At 27.9% G+C, this 23,859-nt stretch overlaps 1 protein-coding gene across 4 annotated transcripts in view; it reads left to right on the top strand.

Moving 5' to 3' along the window:
* Positions 1-23,859, top strand: part of LOC112692281 — a 214,753-nt gene that overhangs the window by 77,757 nt on the left and 113,137 nt on the right. For all 4 annotated transcript variants that reach the window (XM_025566902.1, XM_025566900.1, XM_025566901.1 and 1 more), the window contains one exon: positions 10,803-10,920. In XM_025566902.1, coding sequence (XP_025422687.1) covers positions 10,803-10,920 — 118 coding nt within the window. The remainder of the gene's footprint in view (positions 1-10,802; positions 10,921-23,859) is intronic.

Here is a 23,859-nt window from a genome sequence, read left to right as displayed (position 1 = left end):
ATCAATACTTTTATGACTAAATAAATATGTGGGTGAGGGTGATATAATAATGGGTGACTATTTTAATAATGATTTATTTTTAGTTTTATTAAAAAAATAATTTTACCTTGAAGTTATTGAAGGCTTTATGCCCACAATTCTGGTGGAAATAATCATTCATCTTCAATGTAATTCTTCAAAATATAGTCGCTGAACAAATATCCTACAGCATCTTTGGAGCAAATATTTATAAGTTCAGTGAATGCTTCATTTACTTCACGACATGCAAGAAAAGGTAAAGCGAATAATTGCTTCACCCACTATCCGAGTTTATTATTTGAATCAGTTTATTCTCATCAAATTTGTCAATTTTTAAAACTGTCAGTTGTTGTTAAGCATTAACTAATGCTGATGTTGGAAGTACAGTAAAATGTTTTCTTCGGTTATCATACATTGCTTAACTTACGGATTTATTGTCATAGTGTTTTATTACCTATGATTTCGGAGTTTGGAGTAACTCTGTACGAATAATTTTAATAGATTTATAAGAAATTGATTCCTCTGCTTGTCACTTACAATTTTCTCTGAGTACTTATTTTTCTATTTATTAGGAGTGTCAGCCGGATGATTATGTACACATTTTAAGTTGAAAACAGTTTTTTATTTTGAAAAATGTCCACTCTATTAAAAAGAATTAATTGTTATATAATATTTTAAATACGTATACAATATTTTTGTAGTTTATCAATTTACTGTCTAATTTTATGACAACTGATATATGTCCACTTCAAACATTTATACTTTTTTTTTTTAATTAGTTACATAATACAATCTGTAAATATATTATTTTTACAATAAGTATAAGTGCTTTACAGTTAGAAATAGAATAAAAATAAAATAAAATAAAAAGGGACTGATTACTTGAATGAAGAATCCATCCAGCTATGGAATTCTTGACATTGTCAATGGATTTTATTCAATTAGGAGATTCCAACACCATTTGCCTCTTAAACGTCTTCTGGGGTCACTTGGAATGGTGTGGTCAAATAAGTTTGAGATTAGAGGATTGCGGTGGTTGGAGAGATTTGTGTGGAATCGTTTATATAGAGTTTTAGCTACGTGTTGTACTGTTGTAATGGAGAGGTCATTATAGAGTGTTTTATATAGAAGGTGGCTTTGGTAATTTGTCGAAGGCATTTGGATTAGAATGTTTGAATTTTCTTTATATTTGATGGTTTGGCCGAACCCCAAAGTTGTATACCACATGACCATATGGGTTTTAGTAATAATTTATATAGAAGTATTTTGTTGCTCAGATTGATGTGTTTAGAAGTTTGGAGGATATGTAGTTGGCGGGATCGGTTAATCAGTGCGATACGTTTGGTATGGATGTGATGGGCCCAGGTCAGTCGATGGTCTAGGTGGAGGCCGAGATATCAGACATTTTGTGTGGGTGGGATGGGTAGGTTATTGAGGGTTTTGGTAGGGCAGTTTCTTGGTCTTCAAGTGAAAGTGCAATGGGCGGATTTTGACTTGCTTATCTTGACTCTCCAGTCTTTTACCAGGTTTGAAGCAGATTTAAGTGGAATTGAATGAAGTTGGAGGATATTTCAGATTCTGAGTTAAGCGCCATAATGGCTTTGTTATCGGTAAAGTCACCTGTGATTGTATGGTTAGTTGTGGGTTGATCGGAGGTGTATTGATTGAATAAAAGTGGGGCTGCTATGGCACCTTGGGGAACTCCAGCATGGATGGGATTTATCTCAGATAAGGCTGAACCAGAACGTACAACAAAGTGTCTTCGTGGTATAACTTGAATAATAGGTAGTAGTAAGGTCGTAAGATGGATTTCAGTTTGAAAATGAGGCCTTGGTGTCATACTTTATCGAAAGCCTGTGCCACGTATAAAAATACAGTAGAGCATATTAGTTTTTTTTTCTAGAGAGAATGATATTTTGTCTACTAGATGGTGGACTTGATGTATGGTGCTATGATTTGTACGAAAGCCAAATTAGTTATTTGGAGTATTTGATTCAAGAACTGGGATAATACGTTTTAGAATAAGTTTTTTAAACATTTTTGAGAAGAGTGAAAGCAGGCTAATAGGTCTGTAGGAACTAGGGATATCGGGAGGTTTATTTGGCTTTGGTATCATCACTATTATAGAGAATTTTCATAGGGCAGGGAAATAAGTTAATCTTATCATAGAGTTGTAGATATGAGTTAATAAAAGTATGGCTTTATGAGTAGTTGAGAGGCTACTTCAGCGACTATTAGGTCAAAGGCTGGGGTATTTTTGGAGCAGATTTTTCTATAGTATATTTAACTTCACTTGGCCATATGTCCGAGGGGGGGGGGGGAGACTCATTGGTAATGAACAGAGTAAAAAGTGATTTACTTTATTAATTTGATTAGTAGAGAGGATATCGGTGTGTGGTTTGAATGTAGAATCCAGGTGGTAACAGAATATATTGAATTTTTTTAAGTCGTTTATTGTCCACGTTCCATCTTCTTTTCTCAAAGGTGGGACTGGAGGATGGCTACGGAGTATTTTCCTGGTAGTTTGTCAGGGTGAATTTTCTCTGGAAGAAAGAGCTACTAGATGTTTTGCGAAGTTTTCAGATCTAATTTGGGCAAGGTGTCTTTTGAGTTTATTAATGAGATTGTTAAAAATACGTTTGTCTAATGGGTATCTTGTTCTCTGCCCAGTGGCTCGGGCTATTTGTTTTTCTGCTATTAACAATCTAGTATAGTGAGGGAGGTTTTTGGTAGTGTTTTTGGGGGTGGAGAGGGATGAGCAAGACCATGCCGTTTCTTGTATGGATTTTGTGAGGAAATTAACTGCTTCGTCATTATCATTGGGAGATTTTAGACTTATATTGAGGTTTATTTTGTTTTCGAGGAAAGATCTAAATGTTGTCCAGTCCATAGGGCTTTGGGTTAGAGTAGGTTTATTTGGCTTATTTAGAGGGATAGTGTCGATTGTTAGGAGCACCGACAAGTGATCAGAGCAGAGGTCATCTAAGTTGTTTACTATGCTGTGAAGGTTGTTTGGTATTTTAGTTAAAAATATGTCAAGAATATCTGGTTTTTTTCTAAGAGAGGTGGGCCAGTATGTTGGTGAAGGGGAATCGTGTATTTTAAAGTTTCATGATTGTGCTAAACCATTAATGATATTTCCGCGAGGGTTATTTATGCAGCAACCTCATTGTGTATTTTTAGCGTTTAAGTCACCTCCAATTATGAATTTTCGGCTAAGAGAATTGAAGTAGTTTTTATACTGAGTTTTGGTGATTAAATGGCGTTGTGGGCTATATACTGCATAAATGTTTATGAGAATATTGTTGAGTATTATAGAAATACCGCAGAACATTTATAATTTTGATGAAATTATCTTATATAGTTCTTGATACTGAGTATTTAGGATTTATTTTATACTAAACACAGTCAAATATAGCATATGTCACTGAGGAACTATGTAGCTTTATATTTGTGAAAGAATATTTAAAATAAGTTTAGTAATTTTAGAGATAACTTCTTACAAATAAACTTAAAAACTTTACTTTACTGTAATATTAGTATAAAAGTATAGATGAGCACACTATTTTCATAAAAAAAACCTGTTATGCACACATGTATATTATTTGAATTTTTATTTAAAAATGTAATTATTACTTATGCAATTAAAAGTATACTAAGTATTATAATATAATTTATAATCTATAATATAAAAATGAATCGCAAAATGTGTTGGTAAGCGCATAACTCAACAACGCCTGGACCAATTTGGCCAAATCTTTTTTTCAAATGTTCGTTGAAGTTCAAGGATGGTTTTTACGGCGAGAAAAATTAGAATTATTGCTGGAAAAACCCTAAAAATAGCCCTTTTTGACCAGGTCGATAACTGCACAATTGAAAATGAATTATTAAATAAAACTATTAAAAAACTATTAAAAAACTATAAAAAAAACTATTTAAAAACTATTAATTTTATTTTTGGTAGTAAATGACGGTTATTGCATAAATATTAAACAAAAAAAGATCCCGCAACAGGTGTCAAAACAAATAAGAATGTTAGTTCGAAAAATTATTATGCATATCGGTTGATGATTAAACGAGATCAAGACAAAATTATTCTACGATATCATGAGCTTCGTCAACAATTCATGGTCGAAATGTATGTAAAGACAGAGAGCGAACGATTTTGATACTTGCGATTTAATCAAAAAAAGCTGCGTGCAGAAGATTCTCAAAACAATTGTTAGATATTGGAGATGGGAAAGTTACTACAGATAAAACGGAATGTATAAAATTACCGACCGATTTCTGTACAATCATTTATTCGCAAGATGCTCTCATTGACTAGATATTTTCCAATGTACACAGACAATACATAAATCATGAGTGGCTGGCAGAAAGGGCAATTTTAGAAGTAAAAAATGTGGACGTCAACGAATTGAATCTCAAGATAAACATTTATTACCAGGAGACATGGTGTCATACAAATCTATAGATATAGTTTGCTATGCTACTGAAGCTGTAAATTATCTAACAGAGTTTTTAAACTCATTGGACTTACCAGGCATGCCACCGCATAATTTACAATTGAAGGTTTGTTCTTCGGTTATTTTGCTTCATAATTTGACCTACCACGATTGTACAACGACACGCGATAAGTTGTTAAAAAATTAATGAAAAATGTTATCGAAGCCATAATTTTAAATGGCAAATTCCGAGGTGAAAATATATTATTACCGCGAATCTCTATTATAGCCACAGATGTGCCAATACAATTTAAACGCTTTAAATTTCCAATTAGATTGGCATTTGCAATGACTATCAATAAGTTTCAAAGCCAAACAATGTCTGTAGCTTAGATTTGAGCACATCATATTTTTCACACGGATAATTATACGTGGTGTGCTCTCGAGCCATCCAGTTTGTGTTTGCGAAAGATGGGATTACAAAAAATATTGTACACTCTGTTGCATTAAGGGATAGATATTGTTTTTTACTTATATTGTCATAATTAGCGATATATATTATTTTAATGGATCAATTTTAATAAATTATTAAAAAAATAAATGTTTGATGTTTTTTCATTTTTATATTTCGTTACCATTCATAGCACGCCATATATCTTCCTTACATCCTTACCCACATTCTTACATGCCTATATTTAATTAGTTATTTTTTTCTAGCAAAATATTCTCTAGAAATAATGTATATGACAAAACAACGTTTGTCGGGTCAGCTAGTTATTAAATAATAATAAGTACCTAATCATGTATTAATAAATGATATTTATGTAAGTAATGATGTATTTATTCATATTTGTTTTAGAGTTTTTATTTTCTTGTTTTTAATACTTTTTTTATGTAATTTTTTGTTTAAAACAATCTTTAGATTTCAAATAAGAAATTGGTTTTTGATAATTTGTCTTTTACACATTATTAGATATAGTTGAAATTGGAAAGTGACATAATAGTCTGAATATAAAACTTATAATATTTAAATATTTAACTGTTTCTTAATTACATAGTATAATTGAAGGAACTATCTATATAAATTGCTACAATATTAAGACTATTTTTTGTTGTTTCCCACTTTAATTTTTTTTTTTTTTTTTTACATGGATTTCTTTTTAAAAAATTGATTAATGATTCTTTCACTTTAAAGTATTTGATCATATAACATTCTCATTTTAATCTCCTAATATTTTCTGATAATTCAGCTTGATTTAATAATAATTTTATTGAAAAAGTTACTCAAAAGATAATAATTTTAAATACTATTATATTTACCTCTTATAATGCTATAAATTATTTTTATACACAAATACCGCATGAAGGTGGATTGTTAAGTAGAAATCTATTGAATTTTACCCGAAATATGATATGGATAATCTTCTCCTAAATAATTAACAAGCCTTTTATATAGTTCAGCATAACCATAAGAATACAGATAAATTTATCGAGTTTTTATTTTTATCCAAGCTAACCATTGTAAACCATTTACTTTAAATTCAGTATTCTAAATTTTTTTTCTGTGATTATATTGGTAATTGATCTTCTATAAATCGTTTTAATTATTTTTTCCGCTATTTATTATTTTTATCTTTTTTATTACAACAAAATTGCGCGACTTTTTATTTTTTCTTCTTCTTTTATACAAGATTATATTAAGTTCTTTATTATTTTTTAATTTATTTCCTATTATGGTGTATTGTTTTGTTTCTACTGATTATTTTCTTATTTAAAATATATTAAAACATAAAAAAATAAAAAATTAAATAAGAGTGTCAGTTATTGCATTTAATCTGCAGCTATGACTGAGCTATTAAAGCTATTATCTGATTTTACTATAATTATTGAAAAAAAAATAATAATATAATAATATTTAATTGGGTAAGTTTTAGTATTGGTATTATTATTTTAACCTTTTTCTATTTATTTATTTATTGATAAAAATGACATCAATATAATGCCAATCTACATTCCATTTTGTAGAAAATCTAAAAATGTATTTTCTTCGAATTATTCTTAAGTTTTATAACGGAAATTAAATTTAGTTAGGTAAATTAATCCCAGTACACGTAATAATAATAATAATAATAATATGTGCTACGTTATATTTATGATAATATTTATGAAGGTGGAAATTTATTTGTTCATATTCTCCTTTTGATTATACTGCCTGAAGCGGAAACTCTTACAGAGTCGAATATTTTAGCCAAACGTAATTTATTTATTTTATTTACGTTAGTAAGACAAATGAAACAATAATATACAGGTAAAATAGTAATCAACCGAAATAATATATCGTTTTCGATTGCATGATATAATGATATTATTACTTTTTCGGTAATCGCAATTCTTTTTCTGTTTCACTGCAGAAAAAATACAATTTATACATTCATAAAAATCTAGAGCCCAGGGATGAACAAATTATTTTTATCGGTGTTGAAGATTAAAAAGAATGTATTGTCCGTGGAAAAAAATGTAAATTGTTATATTATTTATTAGCTATTACTTGGTTTTAATAAAAAAATTATAATTTAATTTATATATTATATGCTTTTAGTTTGCTAGCATTCTTTAAATTGTATTAATAAGTGGTTTATGAAAATATTAATGTACGAGGCGTGTCCAGAAAGTAAGTGTACTAAGGCTCTCACGGCCACAGGGAATATTTTTTTACTATGTTGGCTACACTGCCGTAAAGATTTACTTCTAAACTTTAAAACAAGATCAGAACGAGTTCAGTACGTTGAAAACTGTGGTCGTACGAATTTTTCTTGTTAAACATGTCGATCGAGTCTGCCGCCAAGTGCGAAATCCGCGCCGTTATCCGTTATCTTGTTGCGAAGGAAAAATCTCCACATGAAATTTTTAATGAGGTACGAACCGTTTATGGTGAAGGCAATATGAATCGTACCAGTGTATACAAGTGGTGTAGGGAGTTTAAAAACGGCCGTACGAATGTACATGACAATCTGAGGAGCGGGAGACCGTCGATTTTGACTGACGACATTGTGAAAAAAGTCGAGTATGCGGTCCGTGACGATCGCAGATTGACTCTAGATGAACTTTCTGCAATGTTTCCACAACTGTCAAGGTCTCTGCTCCACGAAACAATCACAGAAACACTTGGATTTCATAAACTGTGCGCAAGATGGGTCCCAAAACAGCTTACTGAACAACACATGTTGAATCGAGTGCAAGCCTCCAGAGAGTTTTTGGAACGCTATGAACTGGACGGTGATAATTTTCTCAAGTCCATTGTTACTGGAGATGAAACTTGGATTGCACACTATACACCTGAAACCAAGAGACAGTCCGAACAGTGGCGTCACACCACTTCACCCTCAACCAAAAAGTTCAAAACCACCATTTCAGCCAAAAAAATCATGGCATCAGTGTTTTGAGACCACAAAGGCATAATATTGATTGAATATTTACCTCAGGGGGAGACCATAAACGCAGCAAGGTATTGTGAGACCCTAAAAAAATTGAGGAGAGCTATTCAAAATAAAAGGAGGGGTCTGTTAACGAGCGGAGTCTGCCTACTGCACGACAACGCTAGACCCCACACGGCCAATGTCACGAAGCAATTGTTGGACTCATTTGGATGTTTTGAATCACCCCCCGTATTCCCCCGACCTGGCGCCTTCAGATTACCATTTGTTCACTTCCTTAAAGAAACACATGGGTGGAAAAAAATTTTCAACTGATGAGGAAGTGAAGAAGTTGGTCGACATGTGGACAAAGGAGGTGGCGGCAGAGTTCTACGAGGCAGGCATAAAAAAATTAATCTACCGTTTCACAACCTGCATTGAAAGAAATGGTGACTATGTAGAAAAATAGCACACAAATATATTAATGTAACCACGTTATTTTTTTTTTTTTATAAATTTTTTTAAAGCCTACAAAAATTGAGTACACTTACTTTCTGGACATGCCTCGTATTTAAAAATATTGAAATTGTTGAAACTCCAATCATGCTTATTACATTTATTCTGTACAATACTATAATATTGACAATTTTTAATAAATATAAACTATAAGAACTCTTGTCTTCACAATAAGCCTAGTTTCCGAGTTTCTGAAGAATATTATTTTTATGTAGTATTAATATTTAGGTGCAATTTTATATAACATGTATGCATGTATATTAATCGATTTTAATGAAAACAGATTTAAATACAAAACGTTTTAAAATAATTATAATGTTAAATATAATTTACAGAGCAACTGATTACGATAAATCTAATAAAATAATATTATATTTTTAAATAAATTATTATAAAAGTTGTATTTTAAAGTATTGTAAAGTAAATAAGTATTTGAAAAATTAAATTAACGTATTTAAATAAGATAGTATTATATAGACGATCCAGCTATCTGTTTTCACCAGTGGACCTTTGCTATAAGCCGTTGACAATTGTTTAAGCAATAATATACTACCATATATTGTTCTGGTCGTCGGTTAGAAAGGTTAAGTCGACCGAATGTTTGTCAATAAATTTCATTGGCATGTTCGTTCCCCGTTATTGGTATAGAATATATAATTCAGTAGTTTTTAACCTGTGGTCCCCGATTAAACCGTTTTTCTGATCGTACCCGCAAACAATAACAATACGCGCAGATGTTAAATTAAAATGTACGAATTAAGTATTTACTATTGAAATACAATTATTTTTTTGCTTGTACACGCGGTGGTCTATGACTTCAAAATTAATTGTAAAGAGGTTCGTGTATCATAGTCGGTCAAGAATTGCTGCTGGATACAATATCGTATCGCATTATTTATTTATTTATTTATTTATTAATTTATTTAAAGTTTTGATACTCTAAAGGGGTATGTAGTAAAGTTTTTGTATTTACAAAACATTTGAATAGATATTATAATAATACACGTTTAAAAAGAAAATAAAAAGAGATAAGTATATAATATACGTTATATAATATAAGTTAATTAATTAATATTCTTTACATAATTTTTTAATTTAAGATGTGAATCAAAAAAAAAAAAAAAAAAAAAAATCAAAGTTTGGTAAATTAGTACAAACTTCTAAAAGTCGGTACCCCGGACTATTTTTATTTATATTATTCGAGCAAAGAGGTACTATAAAAGGAGGATTGTTTCTTGAGTTGAAATAGAATTTTAAAATTTATTTTACTTAAGAATTTAAAAATGCTGAGCATGATAGTTTACCATTTATTACTTTATGAACAAAAGCTACATCGTCAAATAATCTTCTAGAAGCTCAATGTTCTTATCCTAATTCTAAAGATATGATATTTAAAGAAACGTTCGTTCGAACTTGTTTGTATGATATTATTCTTAAAAATCTACTACATCTCCTATAAAAATCTTCTTATAAATCTAATCGTTGGATTTTATCAAGTTTAAAATAATTTTTAAGTTTTTTGTAAATATTTCGAGGGGGAGGGGGTGCTGCAGCCCACTAGGCACCCCCCCCCCCCCCCCCTATATACGTCAATGCTTTAGACAATTAATATTTTTGAATTCATAACAGTTTCGATTTATTAAACCGATAGTCCCGTAGAGCTTTACTATAAATGGTGTCAATATGACATTGAATGTTAGATCAGAAGATAACGGAACACTTAAGTCACTTTATTTATATTCTGTAATTCGAAGTTATTTATTTTATATGTGACTAGAGTTTTATTTTTCTGACGATTAAATGAGATGTATTTACATGTAGAAGGGTTAACTGACAACCCGTTAAGATTACACCATTTTGAAAATTCATCTAGATCTTTTTATAATGGGTTTGAGTCATCAATTGAATTTACCGGTAAATATATTTTCAAGTTATCAGCGAATAATAGCAAATAATTAATATACAAAATTTCAAGGAACTTCCAATATCGTTTATAGAGATAATAAATAAAAGATGGGATAGGGGGTGGCCTTGAGATACACTAAATGAAGCAATAGTGTTTAAGGATAAATGTACGTTTATTTTAACATAAAATTATCTATTAGTTAAATATGATGAGAACCATGATAATAGTGGAAAACCTATACCAAGTTTTTTTAGTTTTAATACCAAGATATTATAGTTGACCGACTCTAAAGTTTTTTTAAATCTGTGTAAATAGCGGCAATATGACCATTTAATTTAATTATTTCGATTAAATAAAACTAGTATGTTACTAAATTTGTTTCGGTTGATTTCGATTAACGAAAACCGTATTATTTTTATATCGTATATCGTATTATTGCGATTTTCGGTTTGTAATTTTTGTATTAATTTTTTCTCAACAAACCCAAATGTACTTTGTCCGCAGATTGTCTGCGGCATACTGGGAGTCGTCATGGGCAGTGTGGCTTGCATCGAAGAGAAAGGATCGTTCGCGAACCTCGGACTGGGCATACCGACTGGATTTAGCACCGTACTGGCTGCAGGTACGTGATGTTTTAGTTTGTAGCCTGTCAAACACAGGGCAATTCGATATTAAAATTATCATCGATTACTTGTCAATCGTTAGAAGTAAAAGAAACGAACGATATTTCCGATTTATCGAAACGATTGACCTAAAACCAGAGAATTATAATGCGTCAAACATCCACGACCAAGATAGGCTTGTCGGCCGGTGATTGTTAATGTAATTAGGAAATAAATCGACATTGAGGGAAGTAATGGGTTATCCATTAGGGTTGTCCATTGTAACTATTTAGAGTTTATCGTCGAGTTTATATATCAGAAAGTGTGACCACTAAATCATCGATAATGATACATTGTCATGATAAAAATGAAGGAAATGTGATAAAAACATCGATTGGTCGTCGTATTACTGTCATTCTCTCCAAACGCTATATTTTTGTTTCGCGGTCGATTTCGATCTCGATAACCAATGAAATTGTCAGTTCCGCCGACCGGTCGCATGGTCATGTTTCGCCGTGAGTTTACCATAATAAACAGATCATTGTTGGGCAAACGGTTTGTTTCACCTGTTTGTGTCACCACGTTCCAACTACAATGACACCGTTTGCGGATACCCAACGACCAGCGTGATATATGGCCGTTATAAATACTGCTTACGACTGGTCACTACAAGGTAGGCCCAACACACGATTCGCTTGCGATCGCGCCAACAAAAACTTTTTACATTTTTTTTTCGATTATTCGCTTTGTTAAAAATATTTTAAATGGATTTTTCCGATGATGAATGCATCGCGTTGAATAATCTCCATAAACCACAAACACTACACCACAGCATACAACGAATTCCTAGAGCAAAATGTCAAAAATAAAAATGTACTAGTACATTAGTTGTACTTTAAGTCATTATGTATCATTTTCCATTACTTTATTGTTGAGAACTGTATTAATGTTGACGGAAACTCTTTTTAATCAAAAGATTGTCTTACGTACTTACGTGTGTTTCTTCTACATCGGATAGTTATCTTGGTGTACACGTCAAAAATAATTAAAGCAGTAAATAACCATGAAAATAAAATAACTATTGTTTGCATACCAGGATATAGTAACATTGAAGAAAACAAAAGAGTTGACTAGCAAAGGAAGCAGCCAATAATGAGAAAATAAAAATAAGCGAGAATACTATTCTGACGAAGACACACTAAGATGTATCAATACTGTGATTGGAGAAATATGGTCACTAAAATGGAGAGGAAAAAATACTAAGCTAAGTGAAACAAAACGCACAATAGAACACTGAAAAAACACAGCTAAGCTTAATAGAAAAGAAAAAGTATTATCAACACGTTTAAGGATAGGACATACTGGTTGCATACATGGCTATCTAATAAACAAAGATAAATAAACCAAATGCACAGCATGTGGAGTCTATCTAATAATTAAACTTATCCTCGTCGAATGCAGACAAACACAGGTTGTGATTTTCAGTACTTTTGTCGACCCGTATCGTCACCGAGATAAACGATATTTATTGGAATTTGCATTTTTTGACATGATGACGCCACCAGTGACTACAAAAATATTGTGATAACTTTGACCACGGTTTTTAAAGTAAAAATTATTTATTTTTAATCTCAATGATTATCAATCTTGAATTACCGCTATACCAATAAACTGATTTATTTTTAATAAAAATACTTGTTAAGTTTTTGTAAAATTGAAGAAAAATACCAGGATTTGAAAAATCAATAATGCGTTGTATCTTTATACTAGTTTGATAATTCAAATTTTAATTCAAATTTCATCATTATATTGAATACCATTATCGTAGATGGATAAGATTGGCATTCGATTTGTTGAAACCTCAAAGGTTATATAATAATCTTTAAGTATGAGATTATTCTCAACTGATTAAAATGGTTTGCATCATTAAATTTATATTCATATACAGGAATAAACTATAGTATAAATTATTCGTACTTATATAGAAATCCATTAACATTTTCACTAATCCTCGTTTTATTAACTAAACAGTTAAAATTTAAAATCAAAATACTATTATAATGTGGCAGGTGTAAGTAGTAGGTAGTTAGATGTAAGTAGTAAGTACTTTATGGGTCGCTAGTTACCTATTAGTACTATTAATCTAGTATTATTATTAATAATGTATTTAAATTACATTGAAATATAGAGTTTGACAAATTATTTTCTTAGTGTTATTATTTTTGTGTGGTAAAAAACATTGGTTTTTAATAAAATTTGATGAAAATGTCTTTCCAAGAACAGTTCCATCGATGGTTTCAATATTTTAATTAGTTTTACGCTCATGGTGTTTTAATTTACAAAAATCAATTTAACTTACACGTATGAAATGTTATATTTCAATTATTTCAAATAATTCCACGCACAAAAGCGTTATTTAAAGCTTCAGTCAGAATCTATTTTCCACATCATATTAATTTCCCTTGGTCTTCAATGAATACATCACTTATTGTTATGTAAACGAAGTTGTTTGGGGATTTGAGACTTATAAGCACTTTTCCAATTATGTTTTTGTCTCTATCATACCCAGAATAGGTCTCTATTATGCCAACGTATATCATATAAATACTAATAATAAATAATATGTAAGTAATCGTAACGCATAATGAAATATTTTAATTAAATGTATTTAACGTTGCGTTTAGGCACAAAATATGTTTGAACAAAAATAGGGTATTGGTCTTTAAATTGATTGAAACAGAACATTTGAATTGATCTCCCTAAAAACTATCAAAAGTTATCATAAGTTCATCGAGAATTCGTATCATCTTCATATACATCTGTGTTAAACTGTTTATGATAATTTTGAATATATTTAAGTCCTCTACTTTATTTATACCGTTTATTAAACTATTGGTGATAAAATATTTTGCAAAGTTCAAATGAATATAATTTTCCAATTATTTTGAGTTTATTAAAAATCAATTTATTCCTATGTACCTGTGTTATATATAACTGCACAGGAAACCTCTTAGAAATTCATTATTCAAAACGATTAATTTCTGTTCAATGCTATATTAAAATTAAAGTATTCTTATTTTTAAAATAAAATCAATCAAAAATACATGATCAGCTGTTGATACTTGAAAAATATTGGAAAATACCATAATAATGGTATTATCGTAAATACATTATTTTTCATTTATTTGAATAATTTTGAATATCATTTTTACCATAAAAACAAATAAAAATATAGTAGGTACCCAATATCCTAATAATATTATATGATAAATAAATCATGAATGCTGATCGGTAAGGTACATTACACGCAAATGCATAATATACTTACATATATACATACTATATATATAAATGTATATCTTTTGGTAACGGTACGCAATATATTATTTACGATTCGTTGCTATTTTTGGATATAATAATTTTAAAAAACCACCTAGAGTGGATGTCAATAAAAACCATTTACATATGGTATTTTTCTATTTTCATATTACTTATTTTTACGATGGATGATATTTGCCAGGTGCTGATGATTTGTTTCAACATCATAACAATAATATTGTACAAATAGGAGTTAATAAAACAATTTTTGTAGGAAAGAAAAGTTACTTCGGACTCTGGATATCTTGTACAATACGTATATGATTTAACGACCGTATATAAGAAGCATATTAATCGATGTTTAACAGGTGTTTTCAAAAATGCGTACGATCAATATAAAAATAATTTTGATTGATTTTCATCAAAAAACATTGTTGTTTAAATGATTATTATTATTAGATTTAAATTTAAAATCACACAACCTACCATTTTATTAATCAAATATTATAACCATTATGTGATCAATAGTTATTAAATCAAGGTTATTTTTGATGAATAAAGAATTTTAGTAAGATCTAACACTTAAGTACATTTAAAGTCGTAATTCATAAAATTTTCTAAAAAAATGTAAAAATGGTTAGTGGAGTTTTTTATGAGAATCAGTGGTGCTAAACTCTATACTCATTTGGTATATTTACCCTATTTCATAATATTTTGGTGGTATGTTGTTGGTCATTGTTCAGTGGTTGGTCAGCGTGTTATTATTTTTGTGAATTATACATTTACTGAAAGGTTTAATAATTTACGTCTTATTTATTTAATAATATTTTTAATAATAATATTATTAAAATTTTAATAAATTCTTGAGATTGTTATATCTGATTAACATATAAGTATACCCTAACTACAAATTTTGGTTCTGGTACTACAGATGAATATAATTATTACTTATTTACAAGAAAACGTAAAAAAAAAAAAATTGTTTGTATTGTACTTAAAATTAATATGTACCATTTCAAGAATTTTTTACTTCAATTATAAATGGAAATACATATATTTATTTATATATTTCTTATAATATTTTAGTTGTTATGGATATAATAATATTTTTGTGATTGAGGATCACATTTTTTTTTTTTTTTGTTATTATCTAGATGGGAATACAATACGCTAAAAAGATTAAAATTGTAATATATATGTATTAAATGAAGTGATTTTTTTTAAGCCTAACATTTGTATCTTTATTTAGATTTTATACTTTGAGTTTCAGATTTATTTATTCTGTAATTTTCATAATGACCAAGATTATCCTTACTAATTAACATTTTGGATAAATGAAGCTTTGTAGACTTTTCTAAAAACTTTTAATGGTTATTTGCAATAAAATAAAGCTGATCTACCTCAATAAAATCCCAAATCAATTATAATATACTACTATTAATAAAATAAAATTTTTACTAACAAAAAATAAGTAGTGAAATTTAGAGAACCTAATGTCACGTTAATCAAAGTATAACATTGTCATTATTACCAATTTCTGACAATTGTATTTTAATGTTGTATTACAGGAAATAATATACATAAATATATTATTAGTTAAAAAGTTAAAAAAAAAAATTAAAAAAAAAAATATATAAATAAATTTAAAAAAAGTTTTTCTTTTCGCGGAAAAAACATTTTATATGAATTTCTATTATATTGGAAAAAGGTCACGCAATATTGTACTTGGGAATTACAACATTATTATAAAGAAATATCTCTAATAATGTTGTTTTATAAAGATCTTCAAGTTGTTGACGGTAACGATGATATTTGTAGACTTTGTAGTGATTCCTGCATGAAATCTGAGAGTGAAAATAGTTTATTATTTTCTTAAGCCGTCTATTTTATTCAATTTTATCTTTTGTGGATGAAAATACATGGTTTTCAAAGAACAACTTCAATTGAAAAACTCATGTCATTTTAACAAGTAACAAGATTTGTACAACTTCAGTGAGACGTTAAATATCTTTGTGTAACTAAAGACATCTTCAAAAATATCATTTGTTAATTCATCAGTTAAGCACCTTTTGTCTAGACCATTGAAGTCATACAAGTTAATAATTTATATAATGTGCTTTATTTTTGTCATACATTAGTATAAATTAAAATCACTCTCATTTTGCCATTTATGTATTTCTACATATTTAGTTATTTTAAATCATCTAAGTATATATTAATTTTTTTTATTTTTTTTTTTCAATATCTATAATGATTTTAGTTTTAAAGTATCATTAATAAAAAATTAGAGTGTTCTTAGCAACAATTATCGTTTGTTATTCCCAAAAATTATACAATAAATTAATTTTTTTTTTTTAATTTAAATGATATAAGCAATCATAAAATGTGTTAAAAATGTTGACCTTTCCAGAAGCTACTCAAATAATTTCCAATTGAAATTAGATGTTAAATGACTTTAAAACATAATAAATATATATTTTAATTATTTAATGATTTATATAGAAAAGTTCGGTTATTAGTTTATTTTTACTTGTAAATAGAAAAAAAAGTATTGCAACAGATGTATTTTATTTTTAACGACTAATATTAGTAAGTGATTAATAATAAAATATAATTGTTTATAATTTTATTGAAATTATAATTCTTTGTGTATTTATTATTATAGTTTTTTATCGAGACTCAATTAAAGCTAAGACTCTAGAATACTGTTTGTAAATATGATATTCATACGTTGAAATATACATGAAAATTATTAAAACGAATGAAATTAAATCAACTATAGCTGTCAGTATGACGCTAACTATACGAAGATTACCAAATCAATCGTATAACAAAAATCATTGCTAGAACATGGTGTGGCTGTTTATTGAGAAATATATTTAGTAGTTTTCCTTAAATTAAGATTTCTACTGACCTGTATACATAATAAATCTAGAGTATATTGAAAATCGGTTTACAATATTTTAAATTAAACAATTGATTTGAAATATAAATTAGATATTATACTATAATTAATAATATATTTTCTAAAACTATATGTTGCCTCGTCCGAAAATCTATGATTTAGATTATTTTGTTTAAATAAGATAATTTTATTGTATGTATTTGTTTTATTATGTATTTAAAAATTACAATATATGTGGTTATTCAACACAAATAGTACGCCTATTTTTAAAATACTATAATATAGCTATTTTTGACTAATCGATTTTTAAATTGCACGAAAAAAGATAAACTAATGTATCATTCATAATATTTATATCCTAACCTCTACTTTACTGCTCAATAGAAAATTATGTTAACTATTACATAGCTGATTTTATACATTCGTTTTGAATAAAATGTATTTAACTAGAATACGTTAAAATCAATATATATTTTATTTTTGTGTTTTCCTATTAATTCAAAAATAAAAATATAAAACATATACAATCAGTGTAACACGGCGTTCGAGATATTCAATATTGATACATTTCTGCGTTTATTTCAAAGTTTAGACATCGTATGATTTATAAAATTGATCATAATTATTTTGGTTATGGTAAATTATTCAAAAATGTACTGTAATAAAAATCGTACCAATAATCTAAAGGCTAATCTAAGATTAATCATTCTCTAAAAGTGATTTGTTTTAAGTAGTTTTTTTTTTTTATTTCAGTTACTTTTCTATTGCTTTGAAACTGTTAATGAAATTATCAATAAAAATAAAAAATGAATATAGTCAAGTCGCGATAACTCGAACCACGATAACTCGAAAAACTTAACAACTCGAATTGTGTTTTATCCCCTAGAAAATTCTTCCCCTATAAATTAGTTAAATATCTCGAATAATACATATCTCGAAGTGAATTTTTATTCCCCTTCAACTTCGAGTTATCGCGACTCTACTGTATTTTATTAAAAAAAAAAAAAAAAAAAACATATTTTTTTATTAACCTAATACATATTCTTCCCATGCAGTTTGTTAATCTTCGAGAAGAATACGTTGTGATATTTTCATTAAAATAAGCCGTTTGAGACACTATTCATATACGTATTGCAACATCCCGTTGATCTTATTTCCACATTCTGTACAAAGCAAGAGAAGTTTAACCTATATAATTATTGTTACAAATTAACTGATGCACATATTTAATAAGTTTGTACATTGTATTATAATAATAATGTTTATCAAACCGAAATATTTTCATTTAAATTTTTAAAAAACTGTATTTTCTAAATTTAGAATTACAAGAATTTGAGTTTTAGTGTTTCAGATAAGAGCCGACAAAATGTTCAAATGTTATTACACCATTTATATTAGCTATAACGTTTAAACATTAGATTCACGCATTAACATTAATAACCTCGTTATGAATAGCTCACAACATTTATTGTCGAGCAACTAACAATCTGTAGTTGGCTTATTAGCGGAATTCCGTTCACAGTCCTCGCTGTGAATTATAACAACAAATAAAGGCCGAAATTAATAATAGAAATAATTCATTAAGAAATGGCACAATGATAGTATTTATAGGCAGTACTAGAACCTTTAGGCAGGGGGGGGGTAGAAAATATTTTAAATAAAATATTAACAAGATTTTGTTCAAATCTTTAGACTAGCAATACTATAAAAAAAAAATGTTTTATTGATTAGTTATTAACTTTTTTTTAACTTATTTCAAATAATATTATTTTGTAAAATGTGTATAATACAATAACAAATTACTACATTTATATTATCTTATCTTATACATTTTTGAGATAATAACTTACCACAATTCATTTGCGATGGTTCTTGTATGAAAAATTCATATAAAGTTTTCATTTTTTTACTTTGGTTTGTGTTCATAATTCGTATTATCCAAAAAGCTCAAGAATACTAAATAAAATACACACTTTACATCAATATATAAAATCATACAAAACGTTTGTGATTCAGATAATAATAAAGTAATAATATTGGTTCATGATTTTTCAATTGATAAAAGTAAACTATGATCATATTGAAAATGTTGGCGCAAATAATCTTATCAGCATGTTACAGACTGGCTCCCACATTTTTAGATAATAATGTTATTATATAGAACTGTGCAGACTCAAAATAAGCATGTAATATGAGGGGTTGAAGATGAATTTATGAAATATAAAATAACGGGTTACCAGCTAATATTTTAAATGTATAGGGGAGTAAGAACTCGCAGGGAGGACAGCCCCCCATAGTACCGCCTATGATAGTATTATACTGTTGTGAATAAAACATAACCAAACACTAAATATGTATTTAATTGCGATTTGAACAAAAATTACATATGTTTAATCATGCACTTTGTCCGATCAGGTACAAGTAAAAAGTAATTATTTCGTTATTTAGAAAAAAGTTCTCATTACAATGTGTTTAGCTCATTATAATTTTATTATTAGGAATTGTATTCCTTTGATACTATTCTAATAACTAGTGTTTGTATGTTTTTGCACATAAAATTACTGTAATATCTGGGCACTAAAAAATTACCAAATATGCATTCAAAATATTTACAAAATACATACAATATACATTTAAGCTAAAAAAAAAAGGCCAAATATTTAAAATAAAATTTATTTTTCCTTTGATATAAAAATTAATAATTTATTATAATTTATAATTTTATATTTAATTTTAGAGTTTTTTTTTTTTTTTTATTAATATTAAGTATATGATAATTTTAAATTAGTTAAGCAATAGTGTTTTTAATTAGATCAAAATGATGTATAAAAATATTTGGGATTTGCACTTAGTAGTTAGTAGTTAGTAATAATAGTTATAACTAATCAAATAATACAATTCAAAATATTTTGAAATTACACTTACTTTATAGTGACTTAATAAGTTCCCGGTTGAACCTGAGTACGCAATTATCTTTTTAGTGCAGTTTAAACAAGTAACTGACATTTTTGATCCAGTGTTTGAAATCTTCTTAAAATATTTACCATCTAATAGGTAATTTTCTTTTTCATCAATTGCTGCATTAATTTTAGACAATGTATTATCTTGAATATTTGGTTCACGTTCGCGTTTGCGAACATACGGTTCAGGATTTTTGGTTTCAAATTCATTGTCCTCATATTGTTTTTTAAGTGAACGAAAAGATGTTACAAATTTATCCATTTCGAAGTAATACGTTATAAAATGATATCGCAATATTTGTAGTTTAAACTTAAAGACACAAATATACAATAAGTATTAACAAGACCACAACATTAAACTTTGGTAGGTAATGACTAGGGATCGGATTTCAATGCATTTGCACCTTTTTTTTGGGATGTCTTACGCGATGCTTTCCAAGCTACAAATTTATTTCAGGTGCTTCGTATTCTACTAACAAATATTTTTTGGGACATTTTTTGACGTTTTTAATGCATTTTTTTATATTTTAGGACATTTTTGACCTATTTCTCGTAAATGACTAACTTCAGTTGATGTTGAGAAATCATTTTCAGTGTATAAAAACTTATTGGCAGACAACCGTCGATCATTTAAATTCCAAAACTTAAAAGAAATACTAATCGTACAGTGCAATTCAAATATGTAATTTAATTTTTAATTTAATTTTTGATTTTAATTTATTTTTATTTTTTGTAGTTTAATGTAAATAAAATTTCATTTTTCAATAATAATTTGAATCTATTTAATAAATGATGCATTTTTTGATATTTTTAGGGCATTTTTCAGAGTTTTTTTGTCATAAATACAATTTTTGAAAGGGCATTTTTTTTTTATGTTTTTAGGGCATTTAAATCCGAGTCCTAGTAATTACGAAAGCCGAATGCAGAAAAAGAAGAATTATAATATTATTTGATATAGCTGACGCTAATGCCCAATAGAAAAATAAATACTCAGTTATCAATCACTATGTGTATTTTAATTTTTAGAAACTAGAAACAACTGGTTCTATTTTCTCCGTAATTGTGTATACGGATCAAATGTATTATCAATATAAACACAATTAAGCGGTTGGGTCCATAGACGTTACCGCATAAACTATTTTTAGCTGAAAATGTTTTTTCCCGCAATGACGACTACGCTAAACGTTCATACTCACGTACACCACAGTCTATAGTCTGTTGTTGCCATAAAATTATTATTATTATTATTACGAAACGTGGTGAAAATTCGAGATTTAAAAATTTCTAAATCACTGACTGAATAATTATCTAGATAATTATTTTTAGATAACCTATTTATTTATCTAGATAAGATAAAAAGATACTTAAAATAATTTTTATCTAGATAAGATAAATAGATAATTATATTTTATCTTGATAAATTATCTAGATAATGCACAACACTGCTTATAATGCATTTTAAATCATTACTTCAAAAACTTTTTAATAATATTTTTAATTTTATCCATATATCTGAAGAAAATATTAAAAATATTTTAGTTTATATTAATTATTTAAGCCATTTTTTTGCAGTCTTTATGTCACTAAGTCATTATTTTAGAGCTATTTTAGTAACATTTTAGTTCATTAATACCCTATTCATAATCACTACTTACAAATCTTAATACTTTGAAGTAGTCAATCCAGTATATAGTTTACACTAACCCGACGGCTACGTTCAGAATCATACAAGATTGCTTTCAAATATATACGGGAGGTACAACTAAAACACATCAATCCGAGTAACCTATATATAAGACACGGATTCTGTTTTAAAATTGATTACTCGAGTGCAAAGTCACTAAATACTGCAGATAATATAAATTAATCTATTGTAAGAATGAACAGAAAATAAAAATAAATAAATATAATTAGATATTTTTATATTTTGAAAGTTGGCGTAGTTAATGAAATATGGCTATTTTCCATGGTGTTATGAAAAAATTTCTATCCTGAACCGTTTATATGTGTATAAACGTTTATCGTATGTGGTAATTTATTATTAGCAATTAATATGAAAGCATAATACCATAATACGCAGCTGAAAATTCACCCACGCTTCAAATACAATGTTACTCCTTGTGTATCTTATCTGTACTTCCCGATTTTTTTTTTGTATTTTACCAATTACTGTAAATGTGAAATTGACAACATTGATAAGATTTTCATTTTATTTTCATTCGTCGTTTTTTAGCACTGCATATATTCATTTTTATAATATATAAGTTGTAATTAGTATTTTAATTAAACTGCCCCTATCGTACTCATTAAATAAACTTTGTATGTTAATTATTTATTATCCCTATATCATTTTTGTTTAACAAAAATATAAATGTTTTCATAGTAATCTGTGTTTTTGTTTAATGGGATACAAAAAATGTTGCTCTTTTTGGAAATGGAACATGTCTTACTTTTACAGTGGTTTTTTTTTTAATAATTAATAATTATATTTGTATCACATTATATAATCTGGTAATTAAATTTATTTGAAAATATTTAAAATTATTGGGTTGTTTTATATGTATTAATCGTCTTTAAATTACAAACATTAAACTTATTCCCTATTTAATATATTTATGTTTTAATAATTTAATTTTTAAAACAATATAAACATCAACAGATATACTGTTATGCATGGTATATCCTCTATTGATTTAAAGTACAGTAGTCACTCGATAATTCGAAATTCAGGGGACCGAGTTAAAAATTCGATTTATAGTGGTTTTTGATTTACCGAGTGTTCGAATAATCGAAGGAAAAAAATTAATAAATAAAATACAATGTATATACATATATATATATAACGTTTATTTTGACATTAACTTATTATAAATATAATTATGTACATTTTAAAATTATTAATTGATATTTATTTATTACACATACATAGTATTATATTTTATATACATACTACTGTAGTCACTCGATAATTCGAACCTCGATAATTTGAAAAACTCCATAAATCGAACTAAACGCTAAATCCCATGAGAAAACCTCTATAATTAGAAAAAAATACATGTATTCCGGTCCCCTCGATAGTTCGAAATGTCTGTCGGTGAGGCACACTCTACAATTCGAATTTTTTTTTTCACAAATCTCTATAATTCGAATTTCTTTAAACACGATTATATGTACGTTCATATGTATAAAGATTATGTACAATCTATTTAACGTACTCGTAATGAAACTAATAACGACGGTGGTTAAATATTATCGTAGTTTAATGTTATCGTATCTTACCTACCTAATCTATACCAAAATAAACCTCTACTATGGGTAAACCGTTATTGAAATTGAACAAAACGTAGTCAGTCGCAATATGGGTCCCGTAAAATACAAGTGTTTGTCGATAGCCGACAAAAAAAAAGTGATCGCAGCAGTTGAAGCAGATGAAAAAAAAAAAGATGTTGCTCTACGTTTTGGTATTCCAGCTTCTACGCTTTCAACAATACTAAAACAAAAGGACCATCTTACAACATTAACACCTTATTCATCGCGGATCAGACAGAAAAAATGTGAGTACCCCGATCTGGAAGAATGTCTTATGGCTTGGTTTACTCAATAATATTCCAATATCAGGACCTATTTTAAAAGAAAAATCTAAGTTGTTTGCTACCAACTTAGGTATCACAAATTTTCAAGCTAGTGAGGGTTGGTTGGATAGAAATCTGTTATTTTTTTTTTTGTGAAAAATTGTTGGTTGCAATCTGGTCCATAGCATTGTCTAACTTAATAAT

Source organism: Sipha flava, unplaced genomic scaffold (genome assembly GCF_003268045.1).
Source record: "Sipha flava isolate LNK unplaced genomic scaffold, YSA_version1 72_pilon_pilon, whole genome shotgun sequence".
NCBI lineage: Eukaryota > Metazoa > Arthropoda > Insecta > Hemiptera > Aphididae > Sipha > Sipha flava.
The sequence above is the reverse complement of the archived record's forward strand: the minus strand, read 5'-3'. Positions and strand labels throughout refer to the sequence as shown.